The sequence below is a fragment of the Carcharhinus amblyrhynchos genome, chromosome 6, assembly GCF_965287045.1.
Source record: "Carcharhinus amblyrhynchos chromosome 6, sCarAmb.v2.hapA, whole genome shotgun sequence".
NCBI lineage: Eukaryota > Metazoa > Chordata > Chondrichthyes > Carcharhiniformes > Carcharhinidae > Carcharhinus > Carcharhinus amblyrhynchos.
This window is the reverse complement of record NC_137329.1, coordinates 84252382-84270868: the sequence shown is the minus strand read 5'-3', so window position 1 is coordinate 84270868 and position 18487 is coordinate 84252382. Positions and strand designations below refer to the sequence as shown.

The 18487-nt window shown below is 38.8% G+C and overlaps 1 protein-coding gene across 5 annotated transcripts in view; it reads right to left on the bottom strand.

Moving 5' to 3' along the window:
- The window catches only part of scube1 (signal peptide, CUB domain, EGF-like 1), a 276868-nt gene that overhangs the window by 23070 nt on the left and 235311 nt on the right, over window positions 1-18487 (bottom strand). For all 5 annotated transcript variants that reach the window (XM_080190824.1, XM_080190822.1, XM_080190823.1 and 2 more), the window contains 4 exons: window positions 15856-15948; window positions 14176-14292; window positions 9118-9276; window positions 263-466 (listed from right to left, as the gene is read on the bottom strand). In XM_080190824.1, coding sequence (XP_080046950.1) covers window positions 263-466; window positions 9118-9276; window positions 14176-14292; window positions 15856-15948 — 573 coding nt within the window. The remainder of the gene's footprint in view (window positions 1-262; window positions 467-9117; window positions 9277-14175; window positions 14293-15855; window positions 15949-18487) is intronic.

Below are 18487 nucleotides of genomic sequence, written 5' to 3'. Positions count from 1 at the left end.
AATAAAGTGGCTTCTCCATTAATTAATTAGAGTTATCATTTGACATTGTAGAGGCAGCTGTAAGGCCTCCAATTAAAACAAGACAACAAAGGTTAGAGGTTTTCACATCTGTCATCTTCAAGCTATTGAACAAATGCAACATACATCAAATAGTTCAGCACACATCAGAATAAAATCAGCATAAAACACCTCATTAATATGTGAACTATCTCAGTTAAACTGAAAACTCTTCAAAAATAGCACAATTTGAAATAATACTTACTGCACTTCCCATCCTGGAGCACCTGGCCTGTGCTGCATGTCTCCTGATTTTCATGTATTTTTGCTGGTTTCTGGGCAACTTCGTATTCTGTCCCAGAGAACTGGATAAAGAACTGCTGTTTATTAATTGACTTCCTTAATGTTTTAATTGCTGTTTGCAACTTTTGTTCCATCCTCTTGCGCACACATTCCATGTTACAAGAATCTACGGAGCAAAGCAATGCAGAGTCCTACATTAATGGTTAGATCATCTTGAACCTATTTATTTTTCCATTTATCTTGAAATCTAACCAAAGAGAACACTATTAAACAAAAAACAAAAAACCTTGAAATTGCTAGACTGCATTTAAATTAAATTGAAAGATCACTTTGCAGATGGATATTGGTGGGTATGTTTTATCACCTTACCTTGGTGCTGCACTCAAAGAATAAAGGCAGATATTCTGAGATTGTTAAATATATATGCAGAGTTTTGAACCAGAAAATACCTTACTGGTAATAGCCATGTTAGATTCATTAAAGTAGACTTGAAGCAGCCTTGTGTGGGCCTTTAAAAGGATAGTGGATAAATATTTGGAAAAAAACACACAAATGGAAATGGGGAAAGAGCTGAGGAATAGGACTGAGGGAATAGTCTTCTCAGAAAGCTGTCATGGGTCTGGCTTTACAATGGGTTTGAAGGCAGGGGGTTCATAAAAATCAACCTTCCCAGTGCCTACCACCCCACTCTAAATCTTTATGGAACTTATAGTGGATGTGGAGGCCTGCCTGTTCTTTGGCCTATTGAGGTCCATAGGAGACCAGTTAATGTGATGGTGTTCCAATGTGCCTGCTACTCTTGTCCTGGGCGCTAAAGGCTGAGAGTTTGGGAAATGTTGTGGAAGCACGTTGGTACATCAGTTCGCTGTGTCATTGCTTGGTTAACAAGCTACAACATATTTTTTAAATATTTTACTTCGAATGGTGTGTCTGGCATGTTTGGATGCTATGTTTCCCCTCCACCCCGGTCACGAGATATGAGGGCCTATGTTTTTTGTTGAATGCGGCATTGCTGGTGCTAACTTAATCTAAAAGTGCAAGTGTCAAGTGTTGTAACCATGCTGCAGACTTGATCACAGCATAAAAAAATTTGAACCCTCTTGATAGTTAGAGCCAGTTACAATAATAACTTGCATTTCTATTGTGTCGTAAAGCATCTAAATAATGCTTATCATAAAGTATTATTAACTAAACTGATGGGCTGAGCTTCCCCATCATTGAAGATGGGGCTATTTCTTCGACACGCAAATTTTGACATTGAGTTTCTGTGGGAATTGCATAACAGGTATATGCATACCTTGGGTACAAGTTTTATATAAAACAAAATGTTTGCCTACTACCGTGTCACCGGGGAAAGTCATCTTAAAATCAGCCCCAATAAGTTGTTATAATTTCTTAATTCTATAAATTCTATACATTTAATCCTATAAATACTATAAATTTTTAATATTTGGGCTAACGTCAGTGTAAAGTTGAGGATAATATGCACTAGGACCAAACTTTCCAAGCACTTGTAGTCAGAATTTCTCATAATTCGTTCCTTTATTCCAGGTATCATTGTTGGCCTTTTGGCTAAGACCAAGTGTTGGGTCAAGCCCAAGATGAGGCGCAATGCTCTATCTTGTCAGTTTGGATCGTGTTTGTCTTCCTGTGGGGACCATGAATTGAAATTTGAATTTGGATTTTGGAATAAGTAAAAAATAAATTTGGATCTGTCTGGTCCACTCTAGGCATTGACTTTGTAACTTTGAGAGTGGAGTAAAATTTATTTAATAAATCATTGTAGTGAATTGTCATGCCTTAATTTGTCAGCTTCGATCTTATCTGTCTCCCTTGTGGGACCACAAATTGGATTCAGTTTGAATTTGGTTTTTGGAGCAAGCAAGGAGATGGATTTGGGTCTGTCCAGTTCATCCTGAACATTGGCTTTGTAATTTTAAGAATTACAAATCATTAAATCATTCTGATGAATTGTCACAGGATGTTCTCCAAGATCAGTGTTCATTCCCAACTGGGTTGTCCAAAGTTAAGCACAGTGGAGTATGTTCTTTTCAATTCTTAACTCCCAGCATGTTGTGCAATCTCATTTGCCAAAAGTGCATCAAGGTAAATAGCTTATAGGCTGCTCATCATTTCTATCCATTAAAATTAATGGATAAAAATCAAGGCTTGCACCCTCTCCATTTTAACTTGTTTCTGGTAGTGGTGGCTCCATTCCAATGTGGTGAATATTTCATGTTTATATTTGAAAATGTGCTCTCTCTCCCATGCTATGTGCCAGCGAGTGCTTTGCATCAGTTTTTCTGCATTTCTTAACTTTCATATTTTCTTCTGATGAATCCCATTATCCTCTTGGATTAAGTAAAAAAAAACAAAGGCTTTTGTTTAATTTAGCTCCTTAGTTCATAAACAGACTACTGACATGGATGGATGAACATGGGAAATTAATTTCATATCAATGACAGTTGGATAGAAAAATGGATTATCTGATCGTTATCTCACTGCTCTTTGTGAGACATTGCAATATGCAAATAAGTTTAAAGAGAAAAGACAGATTACAGTGTCTTCGGTGTATGCCGTTCCCAAGTTGTTTTCCACCCCCCTTTTCTGTTTTTAGCCCAGTTTATGGCTTGTATATTTATCCATTGTCAGGCTTGCCAATAGAGGGAGCTGGAGACCTGCTTAGTGACTGTGAGATGTCCGATTAGCTACAGCATAGCTCTGAGTTATCAATTTAAACTCATTTGGACATCCCTGTCTGTAACTCTAATTACCCTGCCAAACAAAAATGCAGAGCCCATACAATTGGATGGCATTTCACAATTAGATGACTCAACGAACCGACAGGTTATGTTTTCAGAATGAACAAACCTTCATTCCTAAACTAATTCAACAACTTTTTTCTAAAAGTATAATTTTCAAGTTTCAGTTGTAATCTATGATCTCAATGCATTGATAATGGTGGATACTGACTTTAAATTGCATAAAATATATCTGTTAACACATATATGTTCCAATACGAGGTAACCAGCCTAGATCAAGTTTACAAGTCATCATTACTGGGGCTGAACTGCTCTGTTCCACAGAAAGGGAAAAATATCTTTGGTTGTGCCAGGAATTCACCTCACCTTCTTGTTAACTGAAGTAAATCATACAAAATGGCAAACTGAGCTATAATTAAAGCAAAGCAGCAACCTGGCCCTCAAGTATAGCTGGATGTGTAAGAGATAATTTTGAGGTACCTACTTATATTTCATTACGTGAAAATAATCTCAACATCCTAACAGCAATGTATCCAATTAGGAAAGGAAATCCATTGGGTTATTTTGTAGAATATGAGGAGGCAGTATGTGAGTGCTAATTACATGTTATACTTGTGCAGCAAGTAAGAGCATATAAATAACACCAAGAAGAGGTGAGCTCCATATCAGGTAACACTGAGGGGAGATGGACTGAGAATCACTGCCCTGACACACTAAGAACTAAACTGCCCATCTTTGTAGGGACTTTTTCTTTCCATTTCTTTCATTAAATTTGTGAATGGGACACATTGGGCCCTATTTTACCATTGTGTCGCGCAAAAGTCATGTGTGAGGCCATTAACGCGATCCGTGCCCGCATCTGTGCAAATGGCCACTTTTCCGGGAATGGCTGCGATCTGCTTCACGCCCAAAATGGCGATTTAAATGCATCTGCATGTATTTCAATTGAATTAATAAAGTTGGGTGGGCAGTTCATCAGCATTTCCTTCTTTATCGCCGCATTCACCGATCCGGAATTGCACCAAAATGAACCTGCTGAATACAAGTCTGAATCAGGCGCTCCTGCTGCTGAAGAAGCGAGTTCAGAACTTCCAATGGCTCTCCGACTCAAATCGGCGGTGGGGGGCAAGGGGGGGGAGTAGGAGGGAGGCAAATCAGATCACTCTCTGGTTGGGGGTGGAGGGTGGGGAGTGAGGCCAGATCATTGTCTGGTTGGGGGAGAAGGAGGGGGCGGGTCAATGTATCTCTGGTGGGGAGGTAAGTGGGGGGTGAGGGCTGATCGTTACCTGGTGGGGAGAGAGGAGGAGGAAGGTCAGATGTTTCTCTGGAGCTGGGATCATTCTCTGGTGGGGGAAGGGACGGCCAATCATTGCCTGGTTGGGGGCAGCGGGGGAAAGCTGATCATTTTCTGGTTGGGAGGAGGGGAGGGATGATCATTGTCTGGTGGGGAGGGAGGAGGAGAGGGGTCAGATGTTTCTCGGGAGGGGGGGTGGTGACTGAGGCCAGATCATTCTCTGGGGTGGGGGGAGAGGCAAGAGGTGGGTAAGATGTATCTCTGGTGGGGGGCAGAGGGAGGGGCAGAGGGATCCATTGCCATTCTGTGGGCAATCGGGTGGGGGGGGGGAGGAGGCAGGGGTTTACGATCAGTCTTAGTGGGGGGGTGAGTGGATAAGGGGGACAGTGATGTCTGTGGAGGGCCATCGCTCCCGCTTTTCACTCCCAGGCCATTTTCTCTGTTTTCTGCGGCCTGGGAGCGATTTGACACGAGCTTTTTCAAATCATTTTCTAATTGCGCATGCGCAGTTCAGAGCTCCGATTGTTGCCGGCGTGATAAGCCCCACACGTAATGTGAATGGGACGTGTATGGGGGAGCCTGAAAGCAGATTTCCAAACTGGATCTGAATTACACCCAGATTCAGCACTTAGAATGAAAATGGTAAAATCAGGCCCATTGTGGTGACATGGACCCAAGTTAGTTTCCCCTTGAAACTCATTGTTTCTTAACATTGATATCACTGTGTTTTTTTCCTTCAAGTTGGCTTGCTGTTTGTTTTCTGAACCACTGAAATGCACTTGTCCCAAATAAACATTATTTCAGTTTTAAAATATGAATTATACACAGTAAGAGCAAACTTTATGGGTAGCTAATTGTGCTGTGATACAAAATTCATTTATCTGTCACCATGTACATATGGACAAATGGAGTAAAAAGTAAATAATTTCCTTTTGTTCTTTCTGTAGGTTATTAATACATTGTGAGATGGTTCCATGTTTGCAGATTATTTTGAACAGTACATCATCGATTCAGTGTTTGCATTTTTAGAATTTTTATTTAAACCTTTAAAACTCTGCAGATGTGGGACTTGGATAGTCTGGAGGTTCTGGGGTTGTTCTCTTGAAAGAAGGGAAGGCTCAGAGGAGATTTTCTAGAGATGTTCAAATCATAAGAGGTGTAGACAGAATAATAGATAGGGACAGACTGTTGTCTTTTGCAGAAGGCTTGTGTAAGAGAGGGCACAGACTTAAAGTGATGGCAAAAGAGCTGAAGGCGATTTGAGGAATAGCCTTTTTTTGTACGCAGTGAGTGGTTATGATCTGGAATGCATTGGCTGAAAGGGTAGTGGAGACAGAATTAATTATGGCTTTCAAAAGAGAATTAGATAAGCACCTAAAGGGGCCATAATTCTGGGTTACAGGGAGCTGGCGGGGGTTAGCTAAGTTGCTCTTGCAGAGAGCTGGAACAAACATGACAGACTGAACGGCCTTCTTTTGTGCTGTAACTATTCTATAATTCTTTTCTATGTCACAGGATTCTACAAACTGTCCTTACTGCAACTGAAGCAAACAAGTCAGGTAACTAAATCTATGGTAGATAGAACTTAATAAAATAATTCATTGTCAGACTTTCTTTTAAAAAAATTCCTTCTCTTATTTAAATTTATGATGCAAACTAAATTTTTCTGCTGGAGAGGGAAAAGGAAGGAACAGAAAACACTAAATTACTCTTCCCTTTGCTGCTTTCTTCACGCATGTTTGCAAAAAGAAAAATGTACAAATGCAAACTCTAGGTAGGGCCTTGAGGACAAAAAGAGTACAAGGTCACTTCCCAACAATGCTGAGCAGAGCAGCTGGGAGGAAGCACAGAGAAAAGGTTTGATCGACGATTTAATGTGACAGAAATGAGTGGGGGGAAAAGCCTGTGCAATGAGCAAAATTACTCTCGAGTGGAACTTGCTCTCGAGGCTTGGCCTTTCAGTGAAGAAAGGTATCATTATGGTGCCTGCTCCAGGCTGAAACCTTGGAGCTCTATCTCGAACTCTCAAGATTTTGACATTTGAAAAGATGTTCTTTTTTAAAAAAAACTACAGATTGTTTTTAAGTAGCACATTGAAAAGCTTGTGAACTACTGTTTTCCGCTGTACAGTGAACCATCTGGTGATCACAGTAGCAGATCCTCTGTGATGTACTTTCCAGCTTTAACTAAAAGTTAAAGAGGAACACAAAAATTAGTCTTTAAGTGCACAGAAACCTTACAAATATTCTACTCATTTTTAACTTTTGAATATTGATTGATGTAATTACACTCTTCGCATTGTAGCCAATATTGACTATCACTATTTTATCTTATTACACATATACAAAAGATCAGATTGCACAACGTTTGAACATTAAAATAAGGTTGTGTGAGATGTACTGCTTTTTTTGACTTAATTGTTTCAACTGTGTGTTGAAAGTAAAAGTAAATGAAAAGTATTTCAGAATCTCCAAAGAGCACATTGGATTTGCCAAGTCTAGAGTTAATAGGGACGGTGGCTGGTTTCAGCAGCGGATGAGCTGGAGATCATAGAATCCCTACAATGCAGAAAGAGGCCATTCGGCTTATCAAGCTTGCATCAATCACAATGTCACCCAGGCCTGTAAACCCATGTATTTACCCTGTTAACCTTCCTGATACCAACATTGCAAACAATCTGTTTCAGCCTCAGACAGCTGTCAAAGGGATGGGCGATTTTCATGATTAGTTAATGGATTTTGTGGTTGGAATCAAAGACAATGGCCAGAATTCTCCACCATTCACAGCCTGCCGCCACTGCAACGGAGAATCTGGTGCTCAGCCAAACCTCCTTTCACTGCAGCAGGACTTGAGAATTCTGTGGGGATAAATGTTTGGAAAATGTTTTAATTTTCCAAAACTTCTTGGCTTCTGGAGAGGTACCAGAGAATTGGAAAACTATCAATTTGACATCCCTATTCAAAAAGTGAGGGCGGCAAAAAGCAGGTAACTATAAGCCTATTAGCTTAACAGCTAATGTAGGTAAAATGTTGGAATCTATTACTAAGGAAGTAATAGCAGCACATTTGGAAAATCATAATCTAATCAAGCAGAGTCAGCATGGCTTCATGAAAGGGAAACTGTGTCTAACTAATTTATTAGAGTTTTTCAAAGAAGTCTCAAACAGAGTGGATAGAGGGGAACCAGTAGATGTGTGCATTTGGATTTTCAGAAGGCATTCAAAAAGGTACCTCACAATCGGTTAAGTCATGAGATGAGAGCCCATGGTGTTGGAGGTGGTATATTAGCATGGATAGAGTTGGCTAATGGGCAGAAAACAGCAAGTGGGGATAAGGGGCTCTTTTTCAGGTTGGCGACCTGTAAGTAATGGGGTTCCACAGGGATCAGTGCTGGGGCCGCAACTGTTTACAATATATATTAATGACTTGGAGGAAGGAAACAAATGTACTGTAGCCACATTTCCAGACAACACAAAAATAGACTAAGAGGCATGTTGCAAGAGGGATACAAACAGTTGACAAAGAGATATTGATAGATTAAGTAAGTGGGCAAAAAGTTGGCAAATGGAGTATGATGTCAGAAAATGTGAAGTTGTTCAATTTGGAAGGGAGAACAAAAGAATAGCGCATTATTAAAATGGAGAAAAACAGCAGATAGCTGCAACACAAAGGAACTTGGGGATGCTTATGCATGAAACACAAATGCTAACTCACATGTGCAGCAGGTAATCAGGAAGCCTAATGGAATGTTGCCCCTTATTTCAAGGGGATAAAAAGATAAGAGTAGGGAAATCTTACGGCAACTGCACAAGGTACAGGTGAGACCACATCTGGAGCACTATGAGCAGTTTTGGTCCTCTTATTTAAGGAAAGATATTATTTCATTGGAGGCAGTTCAGAGAAGGTTCACCAGGATGGTCCCTGATATGGAAAGATTTTCTTATGAGGAAAGGTTAAACAGGTTGGGACTCTACTCATTGAAATTTAGAAGAATGAGAGGCAATTTCATTGAACCATATAGGATTCTTAAGGGGCTTGACAGGGTAAATGCTGAGAGGATATTTCTTCTCACGGGAGAGTTTTGGACCAAAGAGCATAGTCTCAGAATAAAGGGTGCCAACTTAAGACTGAGATGAAGAGAAACTTCCATCTCCCAGAGGGTTGAGAGTCTTTGGATCTCCTTGCCATAGTGAGCAGTGGGAGTAGTCTTTGTGTACATTTAAGAGTAAGATAGATACATTTGTGATCAGTAAGGGAATCAAGGGTTGGGGAAAAGGGCAGGAAAATGGGCGTGAGGAATGTCGGAACAGCCATGATCCAACTGAATGGTGGAGCAGGCTTAACGAGCTGAATAGACTAGTCCTGTCCCTATTTCTTATGGTCTTATACGTATAGTGGTGGACAGCAAAAGACTGTTTGGCCTGTCTAGATTGTTCCACATAAACCAAAGTAGTTTGTGCATTACAAAATATGCACTGCCTACCCATCCAAAATCATGCCAACTCCTAGGAGAAGAGGTGAAAAACGCAATAAAAATCTGCCAGTTTGGCAGAATAGAGTCTGGAAAATTTCCCTCGGAGAAGCAAAAAAACTAATGGTCTTCTTGGCCAAGAATTAAGATTTCTTGAATTTATAATTTTCTCTTATAAAAAAACTTGGCTTCACCAGCAAATTTAATGGTATCTCTATGAAGAGCCAAAAGGACTTAGCAATGTAATCCATATGAAGAGCTGACTGGCTTCCAGTTTAAGCAACGACTAACCTGTCACCTCCTCAGACTTCATTTCGACCTCGAACTCTGCTGTAATGTGTGACACCTCCTTCGATGGTGACTTGCGTCCACGCCTCCGCTTTTTAGAAGAATCGCACTTTAGGTTCACAAAGGTCACTTGACAGTTGTCTGTGCATGGAAAGTGACCACCTTTGCATAAAGGAAATTGAAATGAAAAAGAGAAGAGGTAACAAAAGAAGCAACAGCGCATTCATGACAAAATGTAATAAAGAAGTATTAGGTATCCTGAAGTTATAAATTTGTGTTAACTTGGTGAAACACTCTGAGCCTGTCATAACCCTTTCATTGATTCTTGTGCAGCATCCCTATAGAAACAACTATGTGCAGTCTATAAATTACTTACATCAAATATCACTTTAAATTCTTAATTTGTAATCAAATCCAAACATACAAGTTATTATCTATATTGGCAACAATTTAAAATTTGTTCTGAATTTCTATGAGTTTGCATACATAAAACTTCCATGAAGGAATATTAGTGAGTATTTTTTCTTGTTTCCAAAGAATAAAAGACATTCTAATGAAAACATTACAAAAATACTTTATTCAAAGATTTTTCTTTCCTTTGTCCTTCAGTGAATATTTTTACGCGTGAACGTGCGGGTTGCTCACAATGGAGAATTTCAGATAGCTGAAATGAACTTCAAGTATAATACAGCTAGATGCAGATAAAAGCTCCAGCCATGATATAATACCCAGGCTCCAAAGTATTGAGTTGATTTCCCATTGCAGCCATACATGTGGCATTTCTAAGTAAGAGTGACGATGTATTAACAGTGAAGGAGCCATTTGGTATTGTTGGCTCATAACTGCCAATTGACCATAATTCTATCAGAGAAGATTGTTTTGGTCCATGTCACAAGTTCCCTCACCTTTTTAAGAAAGTGTAATTTCACAATACTTTTATGGTGTCTGGCTCTATTAATGGAGCGACCTTCTAAAAGGGGTACATGACCTGAGCTGACCAATCTGGAACCGAGTTGGGGATTCACTCCAACTTGTCTGGGTTTATCCCAGCAGTTGGATCCTAGAGTCAATTCAGGAAATATTGAATCGGCATTACCCTGTAAATAGTTGTTCGTTAATAAACATCTATAATTTGTTCTTAACTAGTGGAGCCAAGTTACTGCAACTTACTTTCTGCTCATGAATAATCATGAATAACTTCATTACACACAGACATATATAAGGCGTTGTCTTATATGTATTTTGTAAGGCATTACAATTTGCCATGAAATACATTGCCTATTTGGAAAAATTGCCTGGTACAATCATGTGAAAATGAAAAATGTTACTCTCAGTTGTATTTAAAACTAAGAAATTATTGATGAATGACATGGCCTGGAGCATGTTTTAGTGCTGCAATGTCCCCTGGAGTTCAGATGAATTTTAAGTACAGCTCAGGTTCAGTGTAGGCACATGCTGACATTTTCTGGATGTTTGGCTGCCACATAATAAACTGCATCTTGAATGTTTTTATATGTTGTTCAGCTCAATCTCCTTTCAACACCAATGCACTGTTGACACAATGCAAACATCTTGGCATGTGCAAGTTGACATACCACTCATGAATTTTGGACGGCAAGCGTAGCAATGGATAGGATTACGAAGAAATGAACAATTTCCAATTGATAAATGGACAATCTAACAAATACTATCTAAATAGGAATATGCTGCTGAAATAAAATTGGTAGTAGTCAGTTGATGCCTTCTCTTTTCTGATCTCAGATCTGTGCTACCCTTGACTTTGCACACTGATCTTATGCGCCAGGTATCAAGAGAAATTAAAGTTTTGAAATTGGAGGAGAATAGCATTATGAACAATATATTTGGCAGCAAATTCATTGGATAATGGCTGTCTGGGGTCAGACATATAGTTGTCACTGAGTAAAAGCTTCAGATGAAAAATAATTTCATTCCATTATAGTATGAATGAGTAATGTTTGCTAACAAAGCTAATCTCATTATTTTAGAAGAGAAGTCCATATTATCCTTCAAGGATAGATAGTGAAGTTTTTGAATAAACTAGACGGAAGGATAATCCAGATAAAAGTTGGTGTTATACCTGAAGACATACATGTTTTTAGCATTGCACTAATACCAGTGAATGGGGGAGGATTTTGTTCAGCAGGCACACAAGTTACAAGAAAATAATAGGCAGAAACCTATAATTACACAATAAGGCTGTAAATCAATTTTGGGTTCTGCAAATGTTTAGAGACATTTAACCACAATTGCCTGACTGAAATATTGCCTTGTAACTCATGACCAGATATTATTTACATTATTTTAAGTAGGAAAATACACCAGGAAGCAATAACTAAACAGGTAAATTACAGACTAACAGATTCTTAATGTGTGAACAAAAGTTACAAGAAGCGCATTTTAAAATACTGGACCAATCAGTAAAAAATATTTGGAATATAAAATTTTGAATCCAATTTCAGAACATTGATGGCTTTTACAATAGTTACAATTATTTCCTATTAGCTGCAGTGATTATTTAATTGATTGCCGCTGATCAATTTAGATTCTGAATATGATTAGCGTAATAGATGAAAAATGTGAACTCTGCAATTGAAATATCAGAATACTCTTTCTTGTGTCACGATTCAAATGGGAGGCAATTATTGAAATTCAAGATTTATCACATTTTCTGATCTGCCTGTAATGGACTAAACATGGGCCAAAAGAGAAAATGGTGTGAATGAAGCACAGTGATCTTAATGTACAAATTGGTCAGCAATTTGTGGTCAGGAAGAGATATCTCAAGTTGTTAGACAATTTATGCCAGTTGGCCATTAGCTTTGCGAAAATGCCACTTTGCCCCTTCTCATAAGCTTCACGGAGCTTTTGCATACTCCAATTAATTGTTCATTAAACTCACCACAAAATTAAGCTTAGTAATTAATAGCATAAATACTCTTAACAATATAATAATTATGAATTACTGTCAGTCACTTTCTCTGGTCCAGAAAGTGAACAAACAAAAGCTGTCACATTTCTTCAGGCAGTGAAATATGGAGATCCAGAAATTGTGAAAATTAAAACTTAGGTTTTTATTATTTTTCCTTTTTTCTCCTTTAATCCAATCTTTCTGGTCCTCCCTTTATTTCTCTCCTTACAGTTAATTGATTTTTAATTCACCCATTCTAATTCACCTTCCTTCTCAGCTCTTAGTTTTATTAAAAGTATACCTGGTTGGTCACATTGTTCACCACTTTACCAGATATTCTCTTATGCTCAATGTGTGTTAACAGCTTGACTTCAAGCAACTTACAGTGTGATAGCCCATGTGTTTTTTTGGGGAAAAGAGCTATAACTGGAGCTTTCTAGTTGTTCACACCTGAGCCATCAATCAAACAATGCTTTCCTTGGGGCTAAGATGTTCCAGTACTCCAATAGTTGTGTGGGGTCTCAGCAAGTATACATAATTAGGCTCAGTTGAGAGCCTAGGCGTCCATTAAAGTTATTGAAATAGCATCAGATAAAATATTGCTGTTGATTGTGGAGCCTAGATATGTGAAGCTATCAACAACCTTCAATGCCACATTAGCAATGGCGGCTGAAAGCAGTATGGAAACATTTTGGACTATGCTATTTGTCTTCCTGATGTTGACAGTCAAATCAAACTCTTAATAGGCGTGAGAGAATTTGCTGCTGAATGTGTTCCATTATGTAGAATGCTCATGCAGCATCAACTTGAAGCGATTTTTGAATAAGGACTTGGTGCACCTTTGTCTTGGATTTCAGGCAAACAAGGCTGAACAGCTTTCTATCAGTTCTGATAGACAACTGCTGTAGATGACCTGAAGACATATAGCAGCAGCAAAGAGAAGATGTGCCAAAGAGTGTTGATACCAGAACTCATCCCTGTTTGATCCCACGACAGATATCAAAAGGTTCTGATGTTGCCCCGTTATCGTTGATCTTACCCATCATGATGTCATGTGAAGAGGTGATTGCATTGGTCAGCCAATTTTCACCAGCAGCTTAAATAGACTGTCTCTTTTGCATGATTAAATGTCTTGGTGAAATTGATGAAGACAGTATTCACTGGTTTCTTTTGTTCATGGCTTTTCTCTTGCTGGACTGAAGAGATCATGTCAATTGTAAATCTTCTGATTCTGAAACCACACTGGGATGCAGGGTAAATGTGTTTTGCCAGGTCCTGCAGTCTGACAAGGGCAAATGGACAAACACTTTCCCCACAGTGCTCAGGCAGCGAGAAGCATCAATAGTTGTTGCATTGATGCAGTTGTCCTTGTTCTTGTACACAATGTTTATGTCGTGCACATGCTGGGGTACTGCCCTCTCCCTCCAGCAAAGACAGAAAAACTCATACAGATGCAGCAGAAGTGTCAATTTTCCCAACAAAAAAATACTGACTCTTTGGAGATCAATGTCACCACGATGGAATTTTCGTTGAAGCCAAGCGATCCTCTTGTGATAATTACGTAATAGATCCAAACAAGACGACTCTGAATACACTAAAAGTTGTTCAATGTAAAATGCAACAGACTGCCAATCAGTGTACCACTGACTACTGGTTACAACTTTGCCAGAATATCCAGACGTCCTTCAACGCAGGGAATGCTAGAGGTACATGTGAAGGGATCAAAAAGGCAACAAGTCCATCACCAAAGAAAATGCCTCCATTGAAAATAATGGGGAGGTCATCAAAAAACGCAAAGTGCAGTTAGAGAGATGTGTGAAATACTACCTTGAGTTGTGTTCTAGGCAAAACACAGTTACTAAAGAAAGCCTGCCTGACATTGAAGAGTATAAAACCCACAGTCGAGGAATTTAGCAAAGCTAGTGCTTTGCTTGCCATGGATGCAGCTCCAGGTGATGACGCTATATTGCCAGAATTCATCAAATCATTGTGTTAAATTGATAGGTTCTTGATGACAGAAAGGTGTTGGATTATACATACCCTGTATATTTCTTATTCTTATTTATCCTGTACATGGTTATACTTAAGTGCAAGTATGATTCAATTACTATTAATATAAGACTATAACATACCTGATATAGTGTGTTTCAGACTATCCTTAATCTTTTCCTTATTACGTGGTCGTAGATGGCATTTGGCATCCTTGATCTTGAACCTAGCCTTTTGTTTTATTGGAGGTGCCAAAGGATCTGAAACAAACAATGGATATCTTCAGGATCACAAGGATGCAAGTTGAAATCAACTTACCTCAACAGAAATGAGAGATCAGTGCAACATTTTGTTGTTTCATAGCATTTTGCATGGGTGGACAAACTCCCACCAATAAAGATTGCTTTATTTCTTAACTTCTGCTCACACAAATTGGATAAGTAGCATGTTTGATATTGGGATTGGAGATTATTGTAGGAACAAGTGTAGACCACTTGCTCAAACCTTCCCCCATCTTTGCCCTACTCTTCATTTCTTGTGTCTTCTAAGCCCAGTTTTCTCACAAATGCAGAGCAGAGAATTCCATTGGATTGGAGGGGAGGCAGGGAAAGACAGGACATTCCTTCTTTTATGGCACCAGCTGCCAAGTGGTAAGTTTAAAGATCCAGTGTGAATGTTAGTGAATAGTGAGTGAACAGATAGATGGGTAGGCTGACAGGTGGGTTGGGGGCTGGTCAGACTGAACAGCCATGGCAACACCTGCAAATAGGTAGTGGGGAAGGAATCCATGTGTTCTGTCTCCCTGCTCTGTGTATTAAGATTTTGCCATTAAATCTGAGCGTGCAAAGTTGGCATTGCATAAATGTTTAAATGATGAGTTTGTATGTAGTAAATCTGCCCCTTAAGTCAATATCATTATAAATTGGTACACTCATGACCAAGAAAATCTGCAGATTCCAGGTGAAACCTCTTTGGAATGCTTTTCACATTGGGCAGGATGCTCATATTTATATATACTTGTGGCTCTGTTCTTGCATTAGAATAAACTTTAATGTCCTCAGTGTGTCTGGGACCACAAAGTACATTGCGTGAGCATGGGCAATCTCACTTTCTACCCATGCTTATAGATGTTTAGGTCTTCAGGAGCATCTATTTAAGAGATCTCAACAGGCAACCTGCAGTGAAAGTACAAAATCACACCAGGTCAAGTGTAATCTCTACAAATCACTCACATTCTTCGCAGATGTCAAGTATGGAGCCTATGCACGGATCATGTATATGTAGCAATTTTCAAATTAATTTACTTTAGTGGCACAAATGAACATGCAACCACTCAAGTGATTGGAGTAGCAATGCACATTTGAGAAAACCTCTGTGCATTGACAGGGGGAAGTCAGGAGAGGGAACCTGACAGTCATCATTCAGACAATATGAAACTATAATTGTTTGGGGATTTTGACTGTTTAAGAGTTGGTGCCACCATTGTGAACTTGTAGCATTTCTAACATTAAGAGATATGCATTTTCACTCCACCATCAAAAAAGCTGGAGTTTTACAGAGAGTTTTGCAGCCACCTATGATTCTGTGGTATTCATTTTCCAGTCCAAAAATTAAGTAAACCAATAGAATTGCATAATAAGTCTCTTCAGCCTTGTGAAGCTGAACATCAAGATTTTCTTAATTGTGGGAATTGAGACACGAAAATTGAAAGACAGAGCTGCCTTTCCTACAAAGTCATATGAGCCACTGACACTGAAAAGTGAAACATTCTCAGCGGTACACTGCATATTTTATTTCAGATCAATCCTGTTTGGGAAGATTACCTGCACAGTTGGGTAGAGTTGCATTTCGTTTCTGGGAAGATTTTGTTGGGTGTATTGGAACCCCACAACTAAAAGTATAGCTGTTTTCAGAATCTGGATGAAAAAAAGGTTGTACATTAGATGAAGGTGGAAATCTCTTCATTGAAACAGATGAATAAATAATTTATTAAATTGAATTCTAAGTTGTCGTATGACTGCTACACCACTGCCACCCACATGGAGTGTTCTTTTGCATACCCACTCAAAGGAGGGCTGGCATTTTCCCAAATCAGTTTGCTATCAGGTTGTTCATTAAAAGAATTGCATAACTTTATTCCCTTTCCATTGTTCTTTGCTACAGAAAAGCACCTCAATTTCACCCCTTGACTTTCCAGAAGGTCATGTAAGATTGGGAACTCGATTTTTAAAAATTGTTTCATGGGATGTAGGTGTTGCCAGCATTGCCCTAAATGCCTTTGAGTAGGTGGTGGTGAACCACCCTCTCAAACCGTTGCAGTCCTTGTGGTGTAGGTGCACCCACAGTGCTGGTAGGGAAGGAGTTATAGGATTTTGACCCAGGGACAATGGTATGGCTCCAAGTCAGGATGGTGTGCAGTTTGGAGGGAAACTTACAGGTGGTGGTGTTCCCATGTAACTGCTTCCCTTATCTTTTAGGTTGCAGAGATGACAGGTTTAGTAGGTGCTATTGAAGGAAGAAAAGTGCAAGGAACGTCTGCTTCCTATAACCAACATAAACCAACAGTAATGACTTACCCACCAATATTTTCATTGTGATTTTGATAGGTCCTAAAAACAAGAGGCTGTCACATGTAAACTTTTTTGACATGGTTAGATTAATGACAACTACCTTATCAGCCAATTTCCATGTAATATGTGATCATTTAATATAACCCATCTTCATATTTAAGTATTTGTCAATGTAAAGTTGATCATATTAAGAATTTGATTGGTATGAAAGAAGATAACATTTTTATAATAAATTTGATAGAAAACAAATGAAAACTGCTTTCAAAAGGTGATGGATACTTCAACCATAACTTGCTCAAAACAAGTTCTTCAAAGATGTAACTTACGAGCCATTGAGAATTTTAATTAAAAATCCTGCTTCCAAGTCCCCATAGTAATGTGTGTGAATGGGTCACAAATCACTCAATGGAAATAGCTCTACAATCACTTGCAATGATTTTGTGTTCGGGGTGAAGTGACAGTGCCGGTGTGCTTGCTGCTGACCTTGAAGAAAGCTGCTCACAAACACCTACTGATTTTTCTGCTGTGAATTTTTCCATATCCAAATTTAACTCAATTCTGGTGTTAGAAAAAGAATGAATTGCATTTATATCATCCTTTTCGAGTGCACAAGATGTCTCAAAGTGCTTTATAGTCAATGAAATATTATTTAAGTGTCATCATTGTCATAGTGCAGAAAACACAAGTCAATTTGAGAACAGCAAACTCCACCAATCAGTAATGTGATTAAGATAGTAGTAGTGACAATTTACCAGTCCTGCCATTAGTGGGCACTGTCATGGGCAGGACCAAGTGGCCACAAATCCATGGACTTCTGGCGAGAATTTCTAATCCTGCCAAAGTTCACGCCCTGTGACTCAGTATGCTGAACAAATCCAATTAAATCTTTTGAACAACCTTATTTGGGGTTGGTGAGGATAGGGTGTGGGATGGTTATTGTGAAGTTAAAGTGTAAGTAATCAAAGTATGGAAATCTCCTGAGTGATTTCTAAAGTTTTGTTTTCGCTGTAATGACGGCAAAAGCTGATAGTTTTGCCATTGTTCCTACCACAAAGTTACAAGCACGAATCATTTTCATTCTGTGAGCTGACTGGTTACATCAATATCCTCTCATTAGATATTGCTGCAAACTAGTTAATAGATTAACTGGCAGCAGTATCAACTTGCCCAGCTAATTTTCATTTATTGTTCAAATTGCTATGAATTGAAATGCATTGCTTGAAAGGGTGATGGAAGCAGATTCGATGGTAACTTTCAAAATGGAATAGATGCTTGGATGGATAAATTTGCAGGGCAATGCTAAGGGAGCAAGAGAGTGGGAAGAATTGGCAGCTCTTTCAAAGAACTACTGTAGGCACAAACAATGAGCCAATCTGTACTGTATGATTTTAAACAAAAGACAGAAGAAAACACTAGATTATTTTTGTATTGTTGTTCATTAACTGTTGTGAAAATGCTTTAATCAAAACTGGAGAATGTCACCTACTTGAAAGGAATATGACTATATTGCAGAATGTTATTTTTAGAAACCTCCCCATGTTTTGCTCTGATGTTGTTGAAATCTTTACTGTAAGCACAATCATGACCCTTTTAATTATCATGCTAATCCCTACCAGTTTATAATGATCAAGTTTGGCAGTACTTCAATTCCATTTAAAACTTCAATAAAGTGTAGCAACTTAACAAACATTATGGATTTTTATGAAGTATATTTCTATAGTGCTGAGTGATACCCTTCTATTACATGCATGTTGCTTCTTGTTCTGACTTGACCGGTAACATAAATAAGACACTATAGGTGAGAAAAGTAGATTTTCTGGTTATTCTATGAAAATAAACAAGTTCACTACCAGTGATCTGATTTCTGAATTTAAGGCTGATTCAA